The following is a 21,950-nucleotide window of genomic DNA, read 5'->3' on the forward strand; positions in this document are numbered from 1 at the left end:
CAACCATGCTGCCGGAGGTGTGGTCCAGCTCGGAGCTCCTGGCCAGTCCCGCTCTCTTCTCACCGGTGCATGCTGGGATGCTGTCCACACCGCAGGCCCAGCACTTATTGACCACCTGTTGTGTGGAGCCTGCAAAGGTACAAACAGTCTGTGGCAAAAACATGACACAGTCAGGGGGTGAAGACCGTTAGAAAACACATGGGAAGAAAAGTGTGGGGCCAATCTGATGCCCCACAGATAAGGGCTAATTGGGTGAGGCACTCGGCACTGAAGGTGTTTAACTGACAGCAGCTATTCTCAAAGTGAGGTCCCTGGCAAGCGGCATCGGCACCACCTACCGAGTTTCCCCGAAAATAAGACCCAGCCGGACCATCAGCGATAATGTGTCTTTTGGAGCAAAAATTTATATAAGACCCGGTCTTATTTTACTGTAAGACTTGGTCTTTAACATAATATAATATAAATATAATATTATAATATAACATAATAAAATAAAATAATATGATTAATATAATATAATATATAATACAAGACCGGGTCTTATATTAATTTTTGCTCCAAAAGACACAGTAGAGCTGACTTTCCGGCTAGGTCTCATTTTCGGGGACACACGGTAGGAGCAGGTTAGAACAGCAGATTCTCAGACCTACCCCAGACCCACTGAATGAGAAACGCTGGGGGTGAGGCTCTGCAATCTGTGTGGTAACACACCCTCGAGGGGCTTTGAGCCTGGGATAAACAGGGTCACATCTGAATTCAAGCTCTGACCTCCACAGGCCTACATTTTCTGGAACGGGATCGTTTTGGATACTTTGCCATCTTAACTGACAATGCGTAGGGTCTCAGAGGTGATCTCTACTCTTAAACGGGACATGCTTGTGAGAGGTGGAAGCCCAGCTCCCAGGCACGGCACAGTGAATCGGAATCTGCATCGCACAAGACCCCCAGCTGATTCCTGTGTGCATTCTTGTGATTGGGAAGCGTCTCCATGAAGTACCCGCTGCCTGCCTGGGCCTTCGTGTGCCTCAGTCCATGGCTTCCCACATCCCCCTGTGAGGCGGGTATACGGGAAATGAGGCTTGCAGAGATCACACACTGCTAGCAGGTGACAGACACTGAGCTCCAAGCTCTTTCCATGCCCCATCCCTCAGACTGGGGGCCTCAGAGAAGCATCCGAAGGAGGAGGCATGGGGGAAACTGACCCAGGTCCCTGCCTGAGATCAGGTGTGCCCCCTTGATCTCTCCCAGCTAAGCTCCCTCTAACCCTCAGGCTGTAGGGGAAGCCCCGCCCCCAGGGAGGGGTCTAGGGTGGGGGAGGGGAGGGAGTCTTTAAGATGCCCGTTCTCAGGCCTGACGTCTCAGACGCTGTTAGTTCTTGGGACAGATGGCGCTGATCTCCTGTGCCTGTCCCTCCAGGTTTGGGGACATGACCCCAACACCTCTCTAGGGCTCCCTTAGAGAGAGCAAGTCCCTTCATGATTCGTTATCCCCCTAGCAGAGCTAGAATCTTCCTTCTTCCACCCCTTCTGGCCCAAGAAATGCAGCTGAACCACCTGGAGCAAGCCTGAGTCCCCGGAGTCCCCGTCTGTGGTGGCCAAGGAGTGTCCCTTGCCTTGCAGTTCGCATTTGGTGGTAAGGCCTGCAGGCTGCAGCACAGTCGGAGCAGGAGTCTGGCTGGGGGCAGAGAGGTGGAGGGGTGAGGGCAGTGATGGGCAGCAGGAAGGAGATGCAGGTTTGGAAGAGAAGCTGGGAGGACGAAAAGGGTGGGGTTGGGTGGGAGAGCAGCAGTGACACTAAACACGGTTAGAAAGCACGAGGGGGAGGTGAAGGGGATGACATTTCTTGAGCTGGAAAGCAGTGAGGACTGTAAGTTGGGGGCCAATGAGCGTGTAATGTAAAGGGGAGGGGGAGCAGAGGCACGGGAAGAGGGAGATGGTGGCCTGGGGATACGGAGGCACATGAGGTGGCTGTGGCTGAACTGGGGACAGTGGCCTGTCACAGGTTGAGAATGACACCATGAACCAGGGAGAAACTGCAAAGAGCGTCCCCTCTCTCTGCCTCTCAGTTGCTTCTAACCATGGAGGGACAGACCCCCGGAAGCAGAGGCCTTTCGGAAAAGCCCGCAGCCGCCAGCCCCAGTCTCTCCTCCCTGGGCGCTGTCTTCATTCTCCTGAAATCCGCCTTGGGGGCTGGCCTGCTCAACTTCCCCTGGGCTTTCTACAAGGCAGGTGGGGTAGGCCCCGCCTTCCTGGTGGAGCTGGTAAGCCCCTAGGAAGTGTTTGGGGGGTGTCTCCTGGGGCAGGATTCCCCTCAGCAGTGCTTCTGCAGAGCTGCCTGTCTTAGCAACCACACCGGTGGGTTTTGATTTTTCTGTCCTGCTCAGCTCATGAGGGGAGAAGACAACCCAGTGCAGGTCAGGCCAGGGCAGAGAACATTTTCTGTTGGCAGAGGTCTGCCGCCAACCCGGGGCTGGGAAGATGTGGGCACGACACGTAGATCGAATGATCCTGGCATTTCAGCCGGGAAGGCCCTGAGAAGACGTGGTCTCTGAGCAACCGCCTGGTCAATTGACTTCTCTTGCCTGCCTGTCTCAGCTCCACTAACCGGAGCTTCAGTCCATGTGCAGACTGTCTGTGACACCCCCACACTGAGCTGGGCCCAGCCACCAGTGTCAGGCCTTCAACCACTTCCGCTGGCTACATTCGAGCCTGCATTCCCTTTCCAGAAGATCCAGCGGCCGAGTGTCCTTCGTGGAGAAGAACCACCGCTGAGCAAAGCCTCATTTTATTTTGCAAAGATTCTTTTCCCTGGCTGCTAGAAGCCGCTGTGTGTTGTGGCAATGCCTGCCTAAGAGCTTATCTCAGATGACTTTTTTTATGGCAGCCAGCGGCTAACAGGCATGTGGTAACTGTGTGTGGGCCTTTGGGCCCTTTTGGAAACTATGGAATCCCGGGCTGTGCAGTGTCTGCTGTAACCTGCTATGGCGTTAGATGACTGGCTGTGTGGGCTCGGGCCTCAGGAGGCTTGTTCTAATGGGAGCTTGGACAAGATGTAAGAAGTCAAATAAGATAGCTTTAGATGGTGGGTAGTGCTCGGAGGTCCTGTGAGAGAGGGGAGGAGTGACGTGAGGTGAGTAGTCAGAGAAGGCCTCTTGGAGGAGGTGACATTGAGCTGAGCCCCAGCGGAAATGGAAGAACTTGTCCAGGTGCATGTGAGGGGCACACATACCTGTGTTTGGACGTGTAGAGCAGAAAGGCCACCCTTCTAGAACCACGAGGAAGAAGCTTTGTCTCCAGCCACAAAGGGTTAAAGATGAAGCAGGTGGGGCTGCGGGGGGGGGGCGGGGAGGGGGAAGGGGTGTGGTCAGGCACACATGTGGCCAGTCCCAGGGTGGCAGGCAGGGCCCAGGGTCCCCACTCCTCACCCTTGCAGCATCTCCTGGGCACCTTGCTGAAGTGCAGATGCTGATTCAGGGGGGCTGGGGGGGCCTGAGACTGTGCATTTCTGACGCGCTCTGGGGGGGGCACGGCTGCTGCTGAGGTGGCTTGTCCATTGTGCAGCATGGTCTAAAGATCCCCGTCTTGAGCAGACTGGCGGAGACGGGACCTAGACATGAATAGATGGACATTCAGGACAAGGGAAGGAATTAGGCTGGCAATGGGCACCCCCACTTCTGCCTCTCCCCTCTTAGCCAGGGAGACTTCTGCCCCTGTCCCCTTTACAAGGCCCCAGTTTGGGCAGGAGAAACGTTTAAACGTCCCCACCACTGGGAGGTCAGCAGCGTGAGGTTGTAAGTCTCTAATGACTCCCCCGTTAGGACTGGAAGATTCCTGAAATTTAATGAACCCAAACCCTCTCTAGGAGCTGCAGAGAGGCGGGGCCTGGGCACGGGGTGGTAACGGCTGTCGTGCTGCGCAAAGGTTCAGGGTCCCTCTAGCGAACCTCTCACTGGCAGAGGTGTTCTGACCACACCTCTGTTCCCCCCACTTCATCCACAAATATCTGCCTAGTGCCTGCTGTGTGCCAGGTACTTCTGTGGGAGTGAAATGGTGAGCAATAAAAGACACGATCCCAGTCTGCATGGAGCTTAGAGTCTGTGAGAGACGCTGGAGAGCCCTGCAATCCATGGATAGTTGTAAGCACGTGTCCTTGGGCTGCTAGACCAAAGCACCACAAACTGGGGGACTTAAAACAACAGAAATGTAACCTCTCAGAGTCCTGGACAGTAGAAGTCTGAAATCAAAGTGTCGGCAGGGCCAGGCTCCCTCCAGAGGCTCTAGGAGAGGGTCCTTCCTGCCTCTTCTAGCTCCTGGGGGCTCCAGGCATCCCTTGGCTCACGGCCACATCTCTCTCACCTCTGTTCCATCATCACACTACCTTCTCCTCTCTGTCTTCTCTTCTGTCTCTTCCAAGGTCATTTGCCATTGGATCTTAGGCCCCCCTAGATGGGCCAGGAGGACCTTATCTCAAAATCCTTAATTATCCCTGTAAAGACCCTTTTTAAAAAATGTAATTCCATCTTCATCATGTACTTCTGCAAAGCCTGTGCCCAGTAAGTCACTTCCATGGGTTCTGGAGGTGAGGGTGTGGACGTAACCTTCTGGGGGACCCCCGTTCGGCCCACTGTGGTTGTATCAGAGCCTGAGACGGGTCGAGGAGACTTTCTAGAGGAAGTAACCTCAGAGAGGAGGAGGAAGAGGAGGAAGAGTTCCCCAGGTGGAGGGAAGTGAGGGAGGCAGGGAGGGCGAGGAACTAGCATGAGCAAAGGTCCGGTGGCCAGAGGGAGCATGAAGTTTAAGTTCCTCTGACACAGTTCAGTTAGACGTTTCTCCTCAGCAGCTCTCGTTGTGGCTTCTGGACTAACACAGAACCAATCTGCTTGTCCGGTGGCATGAACTGTGTCTGCAGACCAGCCATCCTAGCTTCCCCCAGGCTTCTGGCTGAGCGTCTCCCAGCTCTGCATTGTTCTCCTTCCCACAAACGCGGGAGGGGCACTGGGCCCGGGGACCAAGTTCAGCTTGGGGACAGGTAGCCTTCGGCCCTGGAGTGGATCAAAATCACTTAACTCTGTGCAGCAAGTGGGGCTCCCATGAATCGATGGGGGTGTCTAGCGGCACTGACACTTTGGGAAGCAGTTTGGCAACTTCTTAGAGCGTTATACACATGTCTACCTTGTGACCCAGCCGTCCGACTCCTGGATGTGTCCGACAGGGCGAAATGTACATCCTCTAAGTGACTTGTTCTAGGTTGCTCCACACTTTGTTCACAGTAGCCAAAAACTAAGAACAAGCCAGGTGTCTGTCAACAGAGGACTGGATGAAGCAATTGTGATGATACCCATATAATGGAATGGCACTCGGCAAGAAAAAAGGAATACAGGACTGAGGCATCCAGTGTGGCTGGATCTCACAGACGTTACACTGAGTGGAAGAAGCCAGATACAAAACATGTAAAAGTGGGAAAATGTTAGATCTGAGGTTTCTTCTGGGGACAGGAGTGGGGCACAAAATGACCGGGAAGGAACGGGAGGGAATGTCAGGGATGTGGTAGTATGTTTGGTGTCTTGATAGAGGTACATTTGTTGTGCCTCGTCCAATGGTCATTCTTATCCATGTAACCCACAGTGCACGCAATTTCAGAAGAGTCATTTAGACTCTGGGTTTCTGATAGCTCATCTGGGCAGAATGGTATGAATCATCCCAGAGTCACAGAGGGACAGAAAGTGAGGCCTGGACAATCCACCTGCTTTGCAGCTCTGGTTTCAGGGCAGGGGAGGGGCCCCCAGGTGGTCAGCAGCCATGCTGTCTGCAGGTGAGAGGCCCAATGGAGGGAACCATATCGGAATTCAGGGGGCGGCTGGCTTGGGTCCTGGGCACGCCCTGGCCCACGGTCCTGCTCTGCAGGTCTCCTTGGTCTTCCTGGTCAGTGGGCTGGTCATCCTGGGCTATGCCGCCTCCATCAGCGGCCAGGACACCTACCAGGGTGTGGTTGGAGGGCTGTGTGGCCCCACCATCGGAAAGCTGTGCGAGGCTTGCTTCATCGTCAACCTGCTCATGATATCTGTGGCCTTCCTCAGGGTGATCGGGGACCAGCTGGAGAAGTGTAAGTACCTGTACTGGAGTGGGGGTAGCCCCAGGAGCCCATTATGCCACCTGGGGCTCCTGGTTGGTGAGCAGGACATGGATACTGGGCTGGGCCTTGGGACAGCAGAGACCAAGACCATCCCTGAGCTCCCAACATCATGGGGGAGGGAGATTTGGAATTAGTAATTACCAGCACAGTGAGAATCATGGAGGGAGAGGGAGGCTATGGCTGGGATGTCTAGTGGGGTTAACCTTTTTACAAATGACGAAGTGGAGCCAACTGCAAAAAAACACCTATGAGAGGTAACATCTTGAATTTTGGGCTGTTGAAGACTCAACCCCACTAACCTCAAGCACCTTGACCTCTAGTCTCCCACTAACAATTTCCCTCTAAGCACTGCTTTGGCTGCATCCCGCCAGTTTTGATATGTTCTAATTTCATTTTTGTTGCATTCAAACATTTGCCAAATTTTTTCTGTGATTTCTTCTTTGACTCCCAGGATGTTTAGCATTGTGCGGTTTGATTTCTAATTACATGGGCATTTTCTAGATCCTTTTTTGGTTTCTACCTTAATTACATCATGGTCAGAGAACACAGGCTGTGTGATTTCATTTTTGGCGTTTGAGATTTGTTCTATGGCCCCCCCCGACATGTTCTGTCTTGGTGAGCATTCCACATGCTCTTAAAGGATGTGTCTGCTGCAGTTGTTGGCTACAGTGTTCTAGAATTCTCCATCAGCTCCGGGTGGTCCACAGCTTTGGGAGATTATATCTTCCATAGTCTTGCTGATGTTTTCTGGTCTAGTTATTCTAGCAGTCTGAGAGAGAGGATGTTAAAATCTCCAACTGTGATTGCAGAGTTATCTATTTCTCTCTTTAATGCTGTTCATTTTTGCCTCGTGGTTTTTGAAGCTCTATTGTTAGGTGCACACCCATGAATTACCCTTTTGTTATTGTGAAATATTCCTTTTTGTTTCTGGTAATACTTTGTCATTAAATTAACCTTCTTTGCTATGAATATAAGCCACTCTAGCTGCCTTAAGATTAGTGTTTGTGCAGTATTTCTCTTCCCAGTCTTTCAGCGTGAATCTAGCTGTGGCTTGGGATTTTAAAATGCGTTTCTTGTAGACAGCATATGGTCTTGCTTTTTTATCATTTTGATGATCTCAGACGTGTAATTGGAATGTAATTATTGACATGGTTAGATTGCGGTCTACCATTTTGCTATTTCTTTTGTTTGTTCTCTCTGTCACTTGAACCATGAATGAAAAGTCCCCTGGGTCTGGGATATTGAAATTAAAGGCTTCCATATTTTGGGCAGCATTCTTATCCCAAAAAGCATTGGTAGATCTGAACCTTGCAGTGTGTAAATTGGTTCAAAAAGGCCCTGCTTTCCAGTGGCAAGTAAGGGTCACGTAATTTTCAACTCTGGTCATGTGGTGGTGTTGCTGTGTTGAGAAAGATTCCGAGGCTGCTTTCAGACTCAGCAGTAGAGCGCCTGGAGGGGTTAGAACACTGACTAGGATACAGGTCACCTCTGGGTGGATTGACTGGGGTGGAGAAAGCATTGCTTGTGTGTTTCTGGTTAAGTATTTGGGGATGTGTCTTTCTGTTGGCAAGTCCAGGCTTCTTGGGAGGAGGGCTAAACAGAGGCTGGGGAAGTCACTACATGTATTGGGGTACAGGTGACTTGTACTGAGGACAGCAAGGAATGTCCGAGAATGTACGGGTTCAGGAAGGAGCAGGTGTAGCCCTGACGTCAGAGCTGGGCTTTCCTGGCTACAGAAGATCCAGAAGGATAAGAAGGGTTTGTACCCCATCCCATGCCACATGGGGTCTGACACTCACTGAGATCTCTGTACACCTTTGGTGCGTACGCTCTCTTGGCATCTCTGGTCCAGAATGCTTGCTTCACCTTCCTGCCTGGGTGCCTCCATACAATGACCGTGATGTGGAACTGCCCCCTGCATCATTTCAGTAGAAGCACGCTATTCTCATAAGGCATTTATTTCTTTGCATGGCTGGCTTTATGGAACATTTGGTGAGAACAAAGGAAGGGCAGTACAGATACCCTCAAATGGGCCACGACCCAGCTCTCAGCCACCCCACAGTGAGGTTGTAGGGGCCATCTCACCCCACGGGTTCCAGCCTCAAACCATCTTGCTGTCTCCCCCTTGCTCTCCCCTCCCCCATCTGCCTTACCTCTGATATGAACTCTAAATTCTCCATCTTACTGTGGAGGAATAAAAACGGTCCCAGTTCCTTGGTGTTCCTTTCACTGAGAGGTTGGTGGGGTCTGTTTCCCCTCCCCTGAATCAGGGTGGACTCTGTGATGACTTGGCCCAGCAGAATATGGCAGATGTGACACTGTGCCAGTTCCAGGCCTGGCCTTCATCTCTGGGAGCCCCCAACTGCCATGGACTAGCCTGGGGGGCGGGCGGGGGAGGGGCAGTCCATGTGGGGAGGCTCTGAGACGGCAGGGAAGGCCCCCCTGAGCCCAGGTGTCCTCACCAGGCACCTGCTGTGGGTGAAAACATCGAGGACCCTCCAGACCAGCCTCCCCCCCAGCCAAATACCCTCAAAGTGACGTGAGCCGGCTATGTGGGGAGCAGAAGTGACCAGCACAGCCCTGCCCCAATTTGTCACCTTCCCATTGGAGGCAGAAAATAAAATCGTTGCTCTAGGCCACTGTTTTGGGTAGTTTGTGTGCAGCGAATGGTGGCAGCTTGGCTCTCCCTAGCACCAGCACTAAACAGCTACTCCAGGCCCCAGCTCAACCTCCAACACCCACAGAACTCCTGAGCAGAAACAAAACGGATCTTTTGTAAGAACAGAAAGGCCCAGATACCTCAAGGGTAGGTCGGGTTTTTTTGTTTTCATTTCTGTTTTTTCTCTTGTTGTTGGATTCCAGCACTTGGAGCAGTGCCTGGAGGAATTTGAACACCTATTGAATGAATTCCTGCGGTGGGATTCGGATTCCTTGCTTCCTGGTGGCCCATGACAGGGTCCCCATCACTCTTTCATCTTGTCCCTTTAGACTCAGTCTGACTCACTTTAGACTGACTTAGTGCCGGTGGTGAACCCCACCCAGGGATGGAGAGCCGGGAACCGTGGCTGGGCACTGGCGGTGGGTGAGGGTGGTGAAGGGCTCACTGTAGCTCTTCCCGGCTTCCCTCCTTCCCGCCAGTGTGTGACTTCCTCCTGCCCAGTGCTCCACCCGCCCTGCAGCCCTGGTACACCGACCAGCGCTTCTCCCTGACCCTGCTCTCCGTGTTGGTCATCCTTCCCCTGTCTGCCCCGAGGGAGATCGGGTTCCAGAAATACACAAGGTACAGGGCTGCGGACATTTCCTGGGAGGGAAGCAGCTCAGACTGGGTCCCCACGGGCCGGCGTTTGTAGCAGGGTTTCTGTTTGCCTGGAATAGAGGAGCTGCCAGCAAGGCCTTCCCATGTGGAGAAGCGGAAAAAGATGAAAAATTACACAAGCAATATACATGTATGATAGGAAATAGAGATAAGCAAGGAAATACCGTAATGACATAGCCTGCTGATGACATGTTGTTATTGAATTATTACAGATTTTAGATGCACACACTCACATGCCCACACAGGCACAGAGACCGACAGACAGAGACACACACACAGACCTACACATACTGTTTTTCATTTTGTGGTCTGTGGCTTTACGTATCCTTTTGAAAAAAAGAAAGCCTGACCAAAGTATTCCTACATGTTTGCAACCCGCCTTTCCCTGTTGTGTTGAGAGCAACAATGGACTTTTCACTTTGGAAATAGAGACATAGGGAGCAGGAGAAGTGGTCTTCCCATTGTCCCCACTGTGCAGATAAGGAAACCGAGGCTCTGAGCAGGAGACCTTTGCTTGACACCTTGCTAGTGTGCGCAGAGCTGACGTTCAGACCCCACTCTGTGTGGCTTCCAGGCCCTACCTGGCAGGGCTGGTAGCCCCGTGCATTTGTGGTCACTCACCGTCTGTGTTAGCATCCTAGGCACGCTGGCCGCCTGCTACCTGGCCCTGGTCGTCATGGTGCAGTATTACCTCGGGCCCCAGGGCCTCATTCGTGAGCCCCGCCCTGCATTGAGGTGAGTCGGAGGGGAGGACCTTTCCTGGCTTCCTGGGATACTGCAAGGGGACCCTGGAAGGAAGGGCACGTCTCCTCCCCCCATGGTTTGCACAGAGCCCTGGCTTCTCTCTGTGAAAACCTTTGTGTTTCTGATGCCACAGGGCCCAGTGAGGGCCCCTTTTCTTCTTCACAATGGGCACCGTTGTTACTAGTGAGGACCAGGGATCGGCCAAGGACACAAAAGCAGTCAATGCCACACCAGCCGAGGGCTCCTAGGCTGTTGCAGAAGTTAAGAATTAAGAGTTAAGAATCAGCAAATACATAGCACAGCGCAGGAGACAGCTCTGGGTTAGTGTCCGATGGCTGCTGTAACAAATGACCACCAACTTGGCGGCCTAACACAACACACACTGATTGTCCGACACTTCTGGGGGTCGGAAGTCCAAAATAAGTCTCCCTGGGACAAAATCCAGGCATCGGCAGGGATGATTCCTTTTGGAAGCTTGAGGGGAGAATCCATTTCCTTGCCTATTCCAGTTGCTAGAGGACACCCACATTCATTGACTCATGGCCCCTTCCTCCATCTTCCAAGTCGGCAACATTCCTTCTCTCTGACGCTTCCTCTGTAGCCACAGCTCCCTCTGACCACAGCCAGGAAAGGTTCTCTGATTTCAAGGATGCATGTGATATGTTGGGCCTAGATAATCCAGGGTGATCTCCTCATCTGAAAATTCTGACCCTTAATCACATCTGCAGAGTCCCTTTTGTCATGTCAGGCCACATGTTCACAGGTTCCTGGGATTAGGATGTGGACGTCTTTGGGGGGCATTATTCTGGTATAACCAGGAAACCCTGATTCTATAGAGAGTGTGGTTTATTCCCCACTCCATTCTATATCCCCAAAGGGGCCAGAGGGTGGCGCCTAGAACTGCTTGTCAAAGGAAGCTGGAGCGCCACCATTCTGAAAATTCTGCCCTGTGCTCACCTCAGTCCTTTCAGGAAGCTTGCACAGAGGTCAAACTATCCTTGCACTGTTGGGGGTCTGTTTGATGGGTGCCGCCTGTGCTCACTGGGCACAGGCAGCCTCAGAGGGAGGTTGGGAGTCCGTGCTGGCCATGCCCTACCCGAGCTCTGCCTGCGCAGAGCACATGAAGTTACCAAATGGGAGACAGATGTATTTCGAAAGTGCGGCATTGAACATGAATCCTTTTCCATTTCCCCAAACCGACTAGTAGATGCGGTCATTAAAAATATATTTTGCAGTCATGCTTACTTACACCTTCCTGGTATTGTTTAAAACTCATCTTCAAGTTGAAAGTGGTTTTGAGTTTAACTTTTTGTAATCAATACATCTCTTTGCAGTCCTTCCTCCTGGACCTCTGTATTTAGCGTCTTCCCAACCATCTGCTTTGGATTTCAGGTAAGCTTAATATCTGTGTTGACGAGTGTGGCATTTGCAGGCTGTGGTGACTCGCAGCTGCCTTGGGAGAGTGTGGCCTCCCCACCAGGAGAGAAGTTTGAAAACTTGTTCTAGGACTGTCTATCTAGGACTGTCTATGGGGCTTGACCTGTGGGCTCAGGGAAGCTGGTATTGCCACTGAACTTGGGAGCCCAGCCCCCACTGAGAGCCAACAGCCGCAGCACATTTGTTGGGTCCAGGGTGGAGGGTGGGGATGTGGCACCTGTCCCTTACTCTGCAAAATCCTCACAGACTGTCACCACACCTGGCGACCTAGCGCCACCCACTTCCTCATACAGAATGCCAGGTGGGTTCTGCCCCAGGGCCCTGGGAGAGGAAAGAGCCTGCCTTGGGAGGCTGGCAGACTAGGAGGGCTGGAAGGTGTGCAGGTGGCTGCAGGGCAGGGGTACAGGGCAGAATACACAGAATTTCTGACAAAGTGTCATGGAATGAGAGTAGGTTTTGTATGTGCAATCCAGCAGAGGGGCTTCTGACATAGCTGTGGGTGGGGCAGATGCAGAGACACCCTTTTTCAGGCACTGATGCCTTTCATCTTGAAGACGGTGGGAGGCGGGCAGGTGAAGGGGAGGGCATTCCAGCCAGAGAGGACAGCACCGGTAGGCCACAAAGGGGGGGAGGTCCCAGGTGGGCTGGAGAGCCATAAAGGTCTCGGCTAAGTGGGCGCTCCATGGAGTGGTACCTCCATCTTTCTTGGGCTTTTCCAGGTTCCTAGCAGATGGCAGCTGACTTCATTCTTTCATTGTTTATTTTAGGAAAGATTTGCCTCTCTTAAAAAACCCACCCATCACAAAAACCACAAAACCACCCCAAAGCAAAATCAAGTGTGCAGGGGAAAGTGGTTCAGGATTGACAATCGCTCAGCTTCCTAGCCTGAGTTGTGTCTTCCCGTGTTCATCAAGTAGCTCCAGATTCTGTTCTTCATCTTGCGTTTTCTTGGAGAAACACCTTTGAAAAAAACTCTGAAATGCTTCCATTTTTCTTCCTTATAAATGAGTCGATGATTATCACTTCTGGGGCTTGCCACGTCGCTTACAGGACATTTCTCACATTTCTTCTTGCACACCCAATATTTTGGAAGATGTAAAGCAATGATTTTGCTGTCTACTGTTCGGATGTCATTTAACCATCCCTCTCTTCTGTGCCTGAGCACCAGATGGTGTGACAGGCTCACGCGGGAAGGGGGTGCTGCTTTCCAGATGCTTACAAGGAGGTACCCCCCTCACCTTTGCCTCAGCTGCCTCATTTGATTCTCCTAGCAACCGAGGCCTGGGCTGCCGTTTCCAGAGACATGGGATGCAACGATGGGGAGTTGGAAAAAGATGTGAATGGTGGGGTGCAGGAGGCACTGAGGTCAGAGCAGGGGCTGCCAGGATCCGGCTTGGAGCGTCAGGGATCTCAGGGTCTGGGAGTCGGGGCAGAGCAGATACAGATGAAGATGATAAGTTGAGTGGGCAGTGGGACAGGCTGGAGGGGCTGTGCGGGGGCAAGAGGTTACCTGCTGTCCTCAGGAGCTGGGGTTCAAACTCCCCCTCCCACCACATTCAGCACCTGGGCACCCCCTCCAGCCTGCAGAGTTGCTAAAAGGGGTCTGCGGGGAGCAGAGAGGGGTTGAGCTCTGCTTCCAGCCCTGGCCACACTCGGGACTTCTCTGTGGTTGGTGCGTTAAACAGCGTTATTGACGTATAACTCATAGCACACGTTCCACCCATTGGAGGGGTCTAATTCAGTGGTGTTTAGTATGTTCACAGAGTTATGCAACCGGCACCACAGTCAATTTTAGAACATTTTAGAATATTTAGAACATTTAGAAACCTGTACCTATTACCAGTCACTCCCCGCCCCCCTCAGCCTTTCCCTAGCGCCTGGCAAACACGAATCTTCTTTCTGTCTCTGAGGATTTGCCTGTTCTGGACATTTCCTATAAATGGAATCCCACAATACGTGGTGCTTTCTGTCGGGTGTCTTTCACGCAGCATCAGGTTTCTGAGCTTCACCCATACTGTTGCATGTGTCAGGGCTTTGTTCCTTTTCATGGCCGAATCATAGTCCACTGCGTGGATGGATCACAGTTGATCCAATTCCTTAGCTGGTGGACATCGGGCTCTTTCCACTTCTCAGCCAGGATGTGCACCTCTGCCCTGCATTCCGTCCCTGCCTGAGTAGTGAGCCTGCCTACAGCCAGCCACCCTCACAGATGCTCTCCCAGCAGGGGAGCCCTGGCCTCCGGAGATGTGCTTTATTTCCCCTATGAAACCAAGAGAAACATGACCCAGGAGTCTTAGGACCAACTGAGGGCGAAGGGCAGGGCTCCATCCAGCCGCCGCCAAGCATTTTTTCCATTTCTGAATTTGGGAGGCAGGGGCATCGATCTGTGAAGTTGCACTGCCCAGTGCTTGAGGGTCCCTAGGGGCACTAGGCCCTCACTGCCTGGCTGAGCCGGCCTGCAGACCAGCGGGCCCCTGTGAGGTCAGAGAAGTCTCGGGGAGGAAGTTCGAAGGTGCACTGGTGCCCCGAGGCTGGTCTGTCCTCTCCCCCTGGGCTGGCTGCTGCCACCATGGCAGCTGGCATCAGGAGAACGTGTACTCCATGAGGGTGGGAGCCATGCTGGGCTAGCGTATGTGGGATCCCAGACTTGCGCTGAGTTGGACCGGTAAGCATTTGAGTGCCAGAGAGCTGGGGTTGGGTGGAGGGTACCCTGTGGCTGCCGGGTGGGTTAAAGAGATGGGTAAATGACTAACCCCCAGAGTGTTCTTTAGCTGTGGGCCAGGCTCTGTGCTTGGCATAAGTGAGGCAGATGTGGTCCTTGCCGTGACGTAGCTGATGGTCAGATGCTGAACAAGCAAACCCCAACTTGCTCACATGGGGGGACATGGACACACATGAGAGAGGAGCTTGGCCCAGTTGTGGAAGCCTTTCCTAAAGGATGAGTAGGAGCTGGCCAGACCAGGAGAGAATCCCAGGTAGAGGAAACAGCTCGAGCAAAGGCCCCGAGGCAGCACAGAGGGACAGACGGAGACTGAGTTCCGTGAGTGAAGGGACTGTGACGTTTGGGGAACCTGGAGAGTGGGTAGGGGTAGATCAGCACGTTCGGTTTCTGATCAGAAGTGAGTAAGTGGACATGATGGTGGGAACCCAGCCCAGGGGCCTGGGAAGATCCCAGAACCCACAGGGTACCTTTCAGATGCAGCAGCATCTCTGAACATGGGCATCAGCCTCTCCTGGGCCACTTGTAAAACATCACTACCCAGGGCCCGCCCCTGATAGGTACAGGTCCCATCACAGGTGGCGAGATATACTTTATATTTAAAAGTTTTATGGCAATATAATAAATGCTTATATTGTATATAAATCATAAGTGTATGTACCTCCATGTAACCATCACCCCAGTTAAGATATAGAACATCATCAGCCCCCTCATGCTATTTTCCACTGAGTGGCATGCACCCCACCTACACCACTATTTTACCTTCTGGCACCATAAATGGTGGTTCTCAGCTGGGTGGTGACTTTGCCCCCCAGGGGACACTGGGCAATGTCTGGAGACATTTTCGGTTGTGACAACTGGGGCCAGGTATTCCTGACATCTAGTGGGTCAAGCCCAAGACACTGCTCAGCATCCTACAATGCACAGGACAGCCCCCAACTACCAGGAAGGCTGTGATTGAGAACCCCGTTCTGGCTTGTTTGGCTGTAACTTGAACTTCACATGCATGGAAGCATTCTTTTGTGTCTGGCTTCTTTTGTTCAGCATTAGAGCTACGAGGTTCTTCTGTGTTGGGGTGTATAGTGTACGCATCTTTTTTCAGTGCCACGTAATATTCCACCATGCGAATACTATCTGGTGATGTGTTTATGCCTTCTACGATGAGAGGACCTATGGATTTTTGCCTGTATTTTGGGACAGTGATACTTTTTAGATTGCTCCAAGTGCTTCTAAAGCCTAGCTGGCCCGAGCCCCACAGCGTGCCACCTCTGTCTTGCAGTGTCACGAAGCTGCGGTCTCCATCTACTGCAGCATGCGCAACCAGAACCTGTCCCATTGGGTCCTGGTCTCCGTGCTATCCTTGCTGGCCTGCTGCCTCGTCTACTCACTGACGGGTAAGGCCCTGCCTAGGGCACCCAGGAGCTGGGTAGGGAGTGGCAGGAGAAACGTGAATACTCAGGTGTTTATAGAGAGCTTAAGGTACGCTAGGTGCAGTGCTGCATAGAGTGCCTTCTCTTGTTTAATCCTTAACACCCCATGGGAAAGCCCCCATTTCACAGATGAGGAAACTGAGGCTCAGAGGGCTTCCATTGCTTGTTGAAGGTCTCCCAACTAGACATGGCAAAGCTGAGACCCCAACCCTGGCCCGGCTGTGTCTGAAGCCCCCACGCTTACACATTGTGCCCCCTGCCTGCCACTCTCTGATGGGACGGCAATAATGATGGTCATCGTAGCGTTACATTTGAGTAGCCGTTTACAAAATACTCTTGTGGATTCAGTGGATTCGGGTGTTCACAACCCTGTGCTGTAGGCAGAAGGGTCCTCAAAGGTGGTGGAAGTGTGGCTCAGCGGGGGGCTGTGACATGCCTAAGGTCACACAGCATGCCCTTGACCACCCACTTTCATGGCCCCCTCACTCTGTTGTCTGCCCATTGGAGCCTCTGAGTCCGGAAGCCCTTGGGCTACAGTGAATGTGTCAGGTGCCATGGTTACCTAAGAAACTTGTTGGGTGACAGGGGAGGTCCCTGTCAGTTTGTGGCCCCTGGATCGGAGAGCGACCTGGTGATTGAGATTTACCTCCAGACGGCTGAGGTCCAGGGCCAGCAGTATCATGGGACCAAAATGAGCCACAGTTCTTGGCCAGAGGTGGGTGTCTCAGGACAGAGCAGGTGACCAGGATGCCGAGAGAGCATTGGGTGGTAGGGAAGCGGCCAGGCGCACTGGACCTGGTTCTGTGGTAACTAGCTGTCTGGGTGGTTCTGGCAATTGTTGATGCCCTGGGCCTTTGTTTTCCCCATCAGGAAGATGGGTGCACTGCCAGCTGCTTTCTTTGGTTCTATAGGTGTGGGATGGCCAGGGCATGGAAGAATTTGATATAGTTTTCAGAGTGCTGCGTGCTTCCAGTGAATGTGCACTCTGTGAACAGGCCCCCTCCGCCAGCACAGTGAGCTATTTGAAAGGATAAACAATAATTTTGCCCAGCAGGAGTTTTTTTGAGTCAGAAGAATACAGTATCATGTAGACTGAGGACAGGAAAGCCTTGGGAAATGGCAGAATGGGGAACTCTTCTAGAACCTTCCACCAACTCCTAGGGAAACCGTACAGATGGTAGAAGCCGGTTACTGTTGGTGTGTGGGAGTTGGGGGTGGGACACAGCATTTTCTAATCAGCTCTCCCGGCTTCCATCCTTCCTACCTCCCAGGTGTGTATGGCTTCCTGACTTTCCAGACAGAAGTTTCTGCTGACATCCTGATGTCCTACCCAGGCAACGATGGGGTCATCATTGTCGCCCGAGTCCTCTTTGCTGTCTCTATCGTGACTGTCTATCCCATCGTGCTCTTCCTGGGGAGGTGAGCCTGGCTCAATGGGGACAGCATTCAGCACAGGGCACTGCCCTGTACTGAGATTTAGCACATACAGGCACTGCCAGCTGGTGTATTGTAGGGACTGCCATCATCTCTGTTTCGTAGAAGAGGAAACGGGGCAGAGAATTAGGTAATTGGCCCAGCATCACCTGGTAGTGTTAGGACTGGAGCTTAGTCCCAAGCTGTCCTTGACTTCTCACCAAGTGGCCCCTCGCTGTCAGCTGCCTGATGTGGACTGACTCCCCCAAGCGCTGGCTCGATCCCTGGGGATAAGCCCCTGGTGTGGAATGGGAGCCCTGCCAGGTGTGCAGGGAGGAGACTCGAGGGAGTCCAGTGGCAGGCAGGTGAGCTCAGGGCTGGAGCCTCTGAGAGCCTGTGTGTGCCTCCAGGTCGGTGATGCAGGATTTCTGGAGGAGAACCTGCTGCCAGGTGTGCGGGCGCAGGGCCCTGGCTGACCCATCTGGGCTGGGGGTCCGCTTGCCAATGACCATCCTGTGGGTCACTGTGACACTTGCCATGGCCCTGTTCCTGCCAGACCTCAGCGAGATCATCGGCATTATCGGCGGCATCAGTTCCTTCTTCATCTTCACCTTCCCAGGTGAGGCTCTCGCTTTCTGGGCCTCCTGCCTGCTCATCTTTCCCCCACCCTCTCTTTGGGGAGTACCTGTACTGGGGGGCAAGAGTCTGGAGGGTGGGAGCCCCTGTGTAGGTAGGATGGCTCCCAACCCTGTGAATGAGCCAGGCATGGACTGGGGCCTTTCTAGACCTTCCCTGATTAAGCAGCTCAGCGGCCCTTGATGGACGTACCCGATGGGAGCACCATTGGCATCCCATCCTGCAGATGAGAAGACCGAGGCCCAGTGGCCTCCCGGCTGGCACAGCAAGTGCAGAACCAACTTCACAGCATTGCCCACTTTCCTCTGCTGCTGCTCGCTGCAAGATTTTGTTTTGTTTCTTAAAAAACATGTTCAATTCCATGAAATTCATATCGTTCAGAGGCGCCTCATGAGGGTCTTCCTCCCGCTTTATTCCCTGGCCTGGGAGGCAAACACGGTCCTCTGATGGGTGGTTTGTTAGGAAACCTTCTCAATGTTAATGAGCGATGAGATGTTCCAGTACCAGCATTCTGAGGATCGTCCCAGACTGGGAAACCCACAGGCCAAGGTTAGAGGGTGCTTCTGGAGCAGGAGCATTGGAGGGGCCACTGGTGCTTAGGGCAGACACCACAGCTCCACGCTGCCCCTGGCTGTGATGAGCTTTCAGATGACAGCACCAAGGTCAGATGACCTCCTCCCTGGGCCTCCCGGTCCAGGGCTGCTGGTTCAGTCATGCTTCTTGGGGTCTGAAACAAACATACAGTAAGTTGGGCTCAGTGCCCATGTCCTGGGACAGGTTTGGAATGGGGGAAATGCCATGCGGTTTTAGGCAAAGCTGTCTGGCAGAACTATTAAAAAATAGAGAAAGAAGAAAGATTGAAAGAAGAAAGATGGAAAGAAAGGAGAAGAGAACAACGGCATTTGCCCGTTGTTGCATGCAGGCCCGAGTCTGGCCCTGCACATCTCATCACAGAGACCCTGGTGGGGAGGTGTGGTGTCATTGTCATCTGAAAGACTGAGGCTCAGAGAGGCCAAGGCGTTAGGGGGATGTTGAGCTGGGACCCCACTGCAGGATCCTTTGTCACCACACTATGCCTCCTTGCCATAAGCAGGGTGAGCCACGGGACCATTTTAGGCAAAGGTCTTGCTGGCCTCTTGGGTCCCTGGGAACTACTGAGTGTTGACTAAGCTCTCTCAAGCTCAGGGCTGCTTTGGGTTTGATGATGAAGAGCTGGGGCGACCCCCTGTCTCCTTTGCAGGTCTGTGTCTCATCTGTGCCATCAATGCTGAGCCCATAGGACCACGGGTTAAGTAAGTGTCTCCAAATGAGGGTGGCAACTTGGGCTCAGAGTGAGGAGAATGTGAATGCTGCAGCGGCCCGTGGAGGTCCTGTCATCCTACAGATGAGAAAACTGCTGGCCGTGGGGTCAGGGCCATGTCCACACAAGGAGAGGGTGTCTGAGGCAGGACGTGAACTCCGGCCAGTGACACTAGGGCCTGAGACCTTTCATTTCAAGCACGGCCCTCCCTTCCACTCTGACGGTTGTGTTTTGTGGTTAGAGCTCTAGGGAGATTTGGGGTCTTCCTGGCAAAGACGCTATTTCCAAATAAGGTCACGTTCACAGTTTTGGGGTGGACATGAATTCTGGGCATCATCATTCAGCCCAGGACAGATGCTCTTAAGCTATAGCAGCCATGGGTCCCACCTGCAAGCCTGTGCCTGTCTCCCCTTTCCTCTTGGTCACATCAAGACCAAGCTGGGTTTTCCCAAAGCAGCAGCCTGGGCTTGGTTCCCTGCTGGGTTTTTCTGGATGTCTCTACACCTGCCTTGGGCTTAGATCTGGCCCCCGATTGGGGACCCCCAACCTGGTTCAATCTCTCTAGCACTCTTTGAAGTCCTGCTGTTTTTGTTTTGTGCATTGGTCCACACTCACAACAGTTTTAGTGATGGGCTTTCAAGATATTAATTCTAAAACCACCTTAGGGCCTTCTGATCCATCAGAGCTGCTCTGAGGAGCCCTTCAGCCCCTGGTCATAGTCACCGCTCTCTCCCGCTTCAGATGGGCGGATGTTTATGGCACCGAGTTGCCGCTCTGAGATGCAGCTTGGCTAGAGATGGTCTTTCTATGACAACGGATCCGTGTTGCCCTTATTAATGGGGCCGGAAATATCTCTGGCGGCCCTGCCTTTTTGTGGGAATTTTATTATCGTCACTCTCATCTCACTGTCTACGCTCTCTTTTCTAGTTACATTATGAAGCTCGCAGACATGGCCTGGGGGGCCGCCAGTTCCTGCCACCTCTGCCTCCTGCGAGCTCCTCCCCTCCTCGCTATCCCGATTGTGTGTGACTTAGAGCTTTCTTCTCCTTTCTCATGTTCAGGGGGCTTCATCCTCCCACCCCCAAAAAGGGAGAGGAGTGAAGAGGAAGGGGGTTTGAAACTAGGGTCTCGCTCCCCCCTTTTTTTGGGCTTTGATAAAATATTGGGGAGGAATGAGGTTATGAAATAGATGGAGTGAAAGGTTTTTTTAAATTGCCTTGAATACTTTATTTCCTGTTGTCTCAGAAACCCATCCCTACAGGTTGGGGAGAATATTCAGAATTTTTTCCAAATTGATGCCACAACTGGACATCAACGATTAGGTTGGTGCAAAAGTAATGTGGTTTTTGCAATTATTTTTAACCTTTTAAACAGCAATTACTTTTATACCAACCTAATAATAAGTTTTCTGCCTGTGCTTGGCTTGTCTGTGCAAAACCCCAGAGAAGCACGTGCTGATGTGGATTTGCTGACTTGGCAGGTGCTGCCTGGAGGTCTGGGGAGTGGTGTCTGTGCTCATCGGCACCTTCATCTTCGGGCAGAGCACGGTGGCGGCCATCTTCGAGCTCTTCTGAGGCGCAGGTGGGGCCTCCATAGGCCACCCTGGTGCGGTGCGGCTGCTTGGGTCGAGCTGTGAGACCAGTGTAATTCCATCATAAAGATGCTGGAGAAACTGATACCTTCTGCCTTCTCAGGCTGCTCATTGGGGCATCTGCCGCTTCAAAGGGTTTCTGGTGCAATGGGGAGGCGAGTACATTCGTGTCCTGGGGCTGCCCTAAGAAACAACCACAGACTGGTGGTTTCAACCAGCAGAAATTTATTCTCTCACAGTCCTGGAGGCTAGGAGTCAGAGGTCGCGGTGTGAGCAGGGCCACGCTCACTCTGAAGCCTCTCGGGGAGGCTTCTTCCTGCCTCTTCAAGCTCCTGCGGTTGCTGGCAATCGTTGGCGCTCCCTGGCTTGTAGACCCATCACTCCCATCTCTGCTTTCCTCTCTGCATGGCCCTCTTCTCTGTGTGTCTGTGTCCACATTTCCCTCTTAAAAGGATGTCAGTCACTGGATTAGGGCCCACCTTCATTCAGTATGACCTCATCTTAAATTACTTAATTAGGGTTGGCAAAGATCCGTTTCCAAATAAGGTCACATTCACAGGTTCCAGGGGTTAGACCTTCAACTTACTATTTCTTAGGGACACAGTTCCACTTAAGAGAAAAGTACGGGCTGAAGCCCAGAGAACCCTGTTTTGGGGCACTGGGATCAAAGAAATGGGGTGAGGGCAGTGGATGAGACCCCAAAAGGGGATTTCAGGTGGCGTCCATTGGGGATGGAGGTGGATTCAGGCTGGTCCTTGGGCCAAAATCCTGCCCTTGACCAGATGGCCAAAGAGATGCCCAGAACCAGACCCACAACCTTGTACTTGGCCCACTTCCAAGGGAGGGACCCCCAAAGAGAGCCCCCTTCCCCTTCTACTGGCTGGACCCGAAGAGCCTGGGAGCCAAGTGGAATGTTTGCTCTGTGTTTCCCTCCCAACCCCCTCCAATGTTGGGGTGAGGAGCGGTACCTGCAGCTGAGGGTGAGGGACCGAGGGTCTGCATTGGGGCCGGGGTAGGGAAAGGAGATGAGGTGGGGGTGGGGAGAGGTGGGGAGGAGATGGGGGAGGCAGACAGGGGCCAGTTGCTCCTCCAAGTGGCTGTGCTCGCCGGGACCGACCCCACTCAGGCCAGTGGACGTCGTGGACGTTGCTGGATTCAGGCCACTCTTCTCTGCCTTGGGACATCTGATAGAAGCCAACGGCGCCAGAGCCATGGGCTGACATTCAAGGACA

At 52.8% G+C, this 21,950-nt stretch overlaps 1 protein-coding gene across 1 annotated transcript; it reads left to right on the forward strand.

The window, feature by feature from the left end:
- The first annotated feature begins 2,071 nt into the window (after window positions 1–2,071).
- SLC38A8 (solute carrier family 38 member 8) lies at window positions 2,072–21,697 on the forward strand. Its single transcript, XM_019743705.3, has 10 exons — window positions 2,072–2,260; window positions 5,904–6,102; window positions 9,271–9,412; window positions 10,082–10,183; window positions 11,527–11,584; window positions 15,628–15,742; window positions 17,050–17,197; window positions 17,602–17,810; window positions 19,068–19,119; window positions 20,608–21,697. The coding sequence occupies exons 1-10, from the start codon at window positions 2,078–2,080 to the stop codon at window positions 20,699–20,701; spliced, it is 1,302 nt and encodes a 433-aa protein (XP_019599264.3). The 5' UTR covers window positions 2,072–2,077; the 3' UTR covers window positions 20,702–21,697.
- Window positions 21,698–21,950: the final 253 nt, after the last annotated feature.

This window comes from Rhinolophus sinicus, chromosome 8 (assembly GCF_057876585.1).
Source record: "Rhinolophus sinicus isolate RSI-liver-muscle chromosome 8, RSI-T2T, whole genome shotgun sequence".
NCBI lineage: Eukaryota > Metazoa > Chordata > Mammalia > Chiroptera > Rhinolophidae > Rhinolophus > Rhinolophus sinicus.

What these genes read in the sequence shown, in the direction of transcription:
- SLC38A8 (XM_019743705.3), top strand. Translation starts at nt 2,078, where the DNA reads ATGGAGGGACAGACCCCCGGAAGCAGAGGCCTTTCGGAAAAGCCCGCA. An exon ending in GGGTTCCAGAAATACACAAG is followed by an intron (nt 9,413 to 10,081) that starts GTACAGGGCTGC and finishes CGTCTGTGTTAG; the next exon opens with CATCCTAGGCACGCTGGCCG. An exon ending in GAGCCCCGCCCTGCATTGAG is followed by an intron (nt 10,184 to 11,526) that starts GTGAGTCGGAGG and finishes ATCTCTTTGCAG; the next exon opens with TCCTTCCTCCTGGACCTCTG.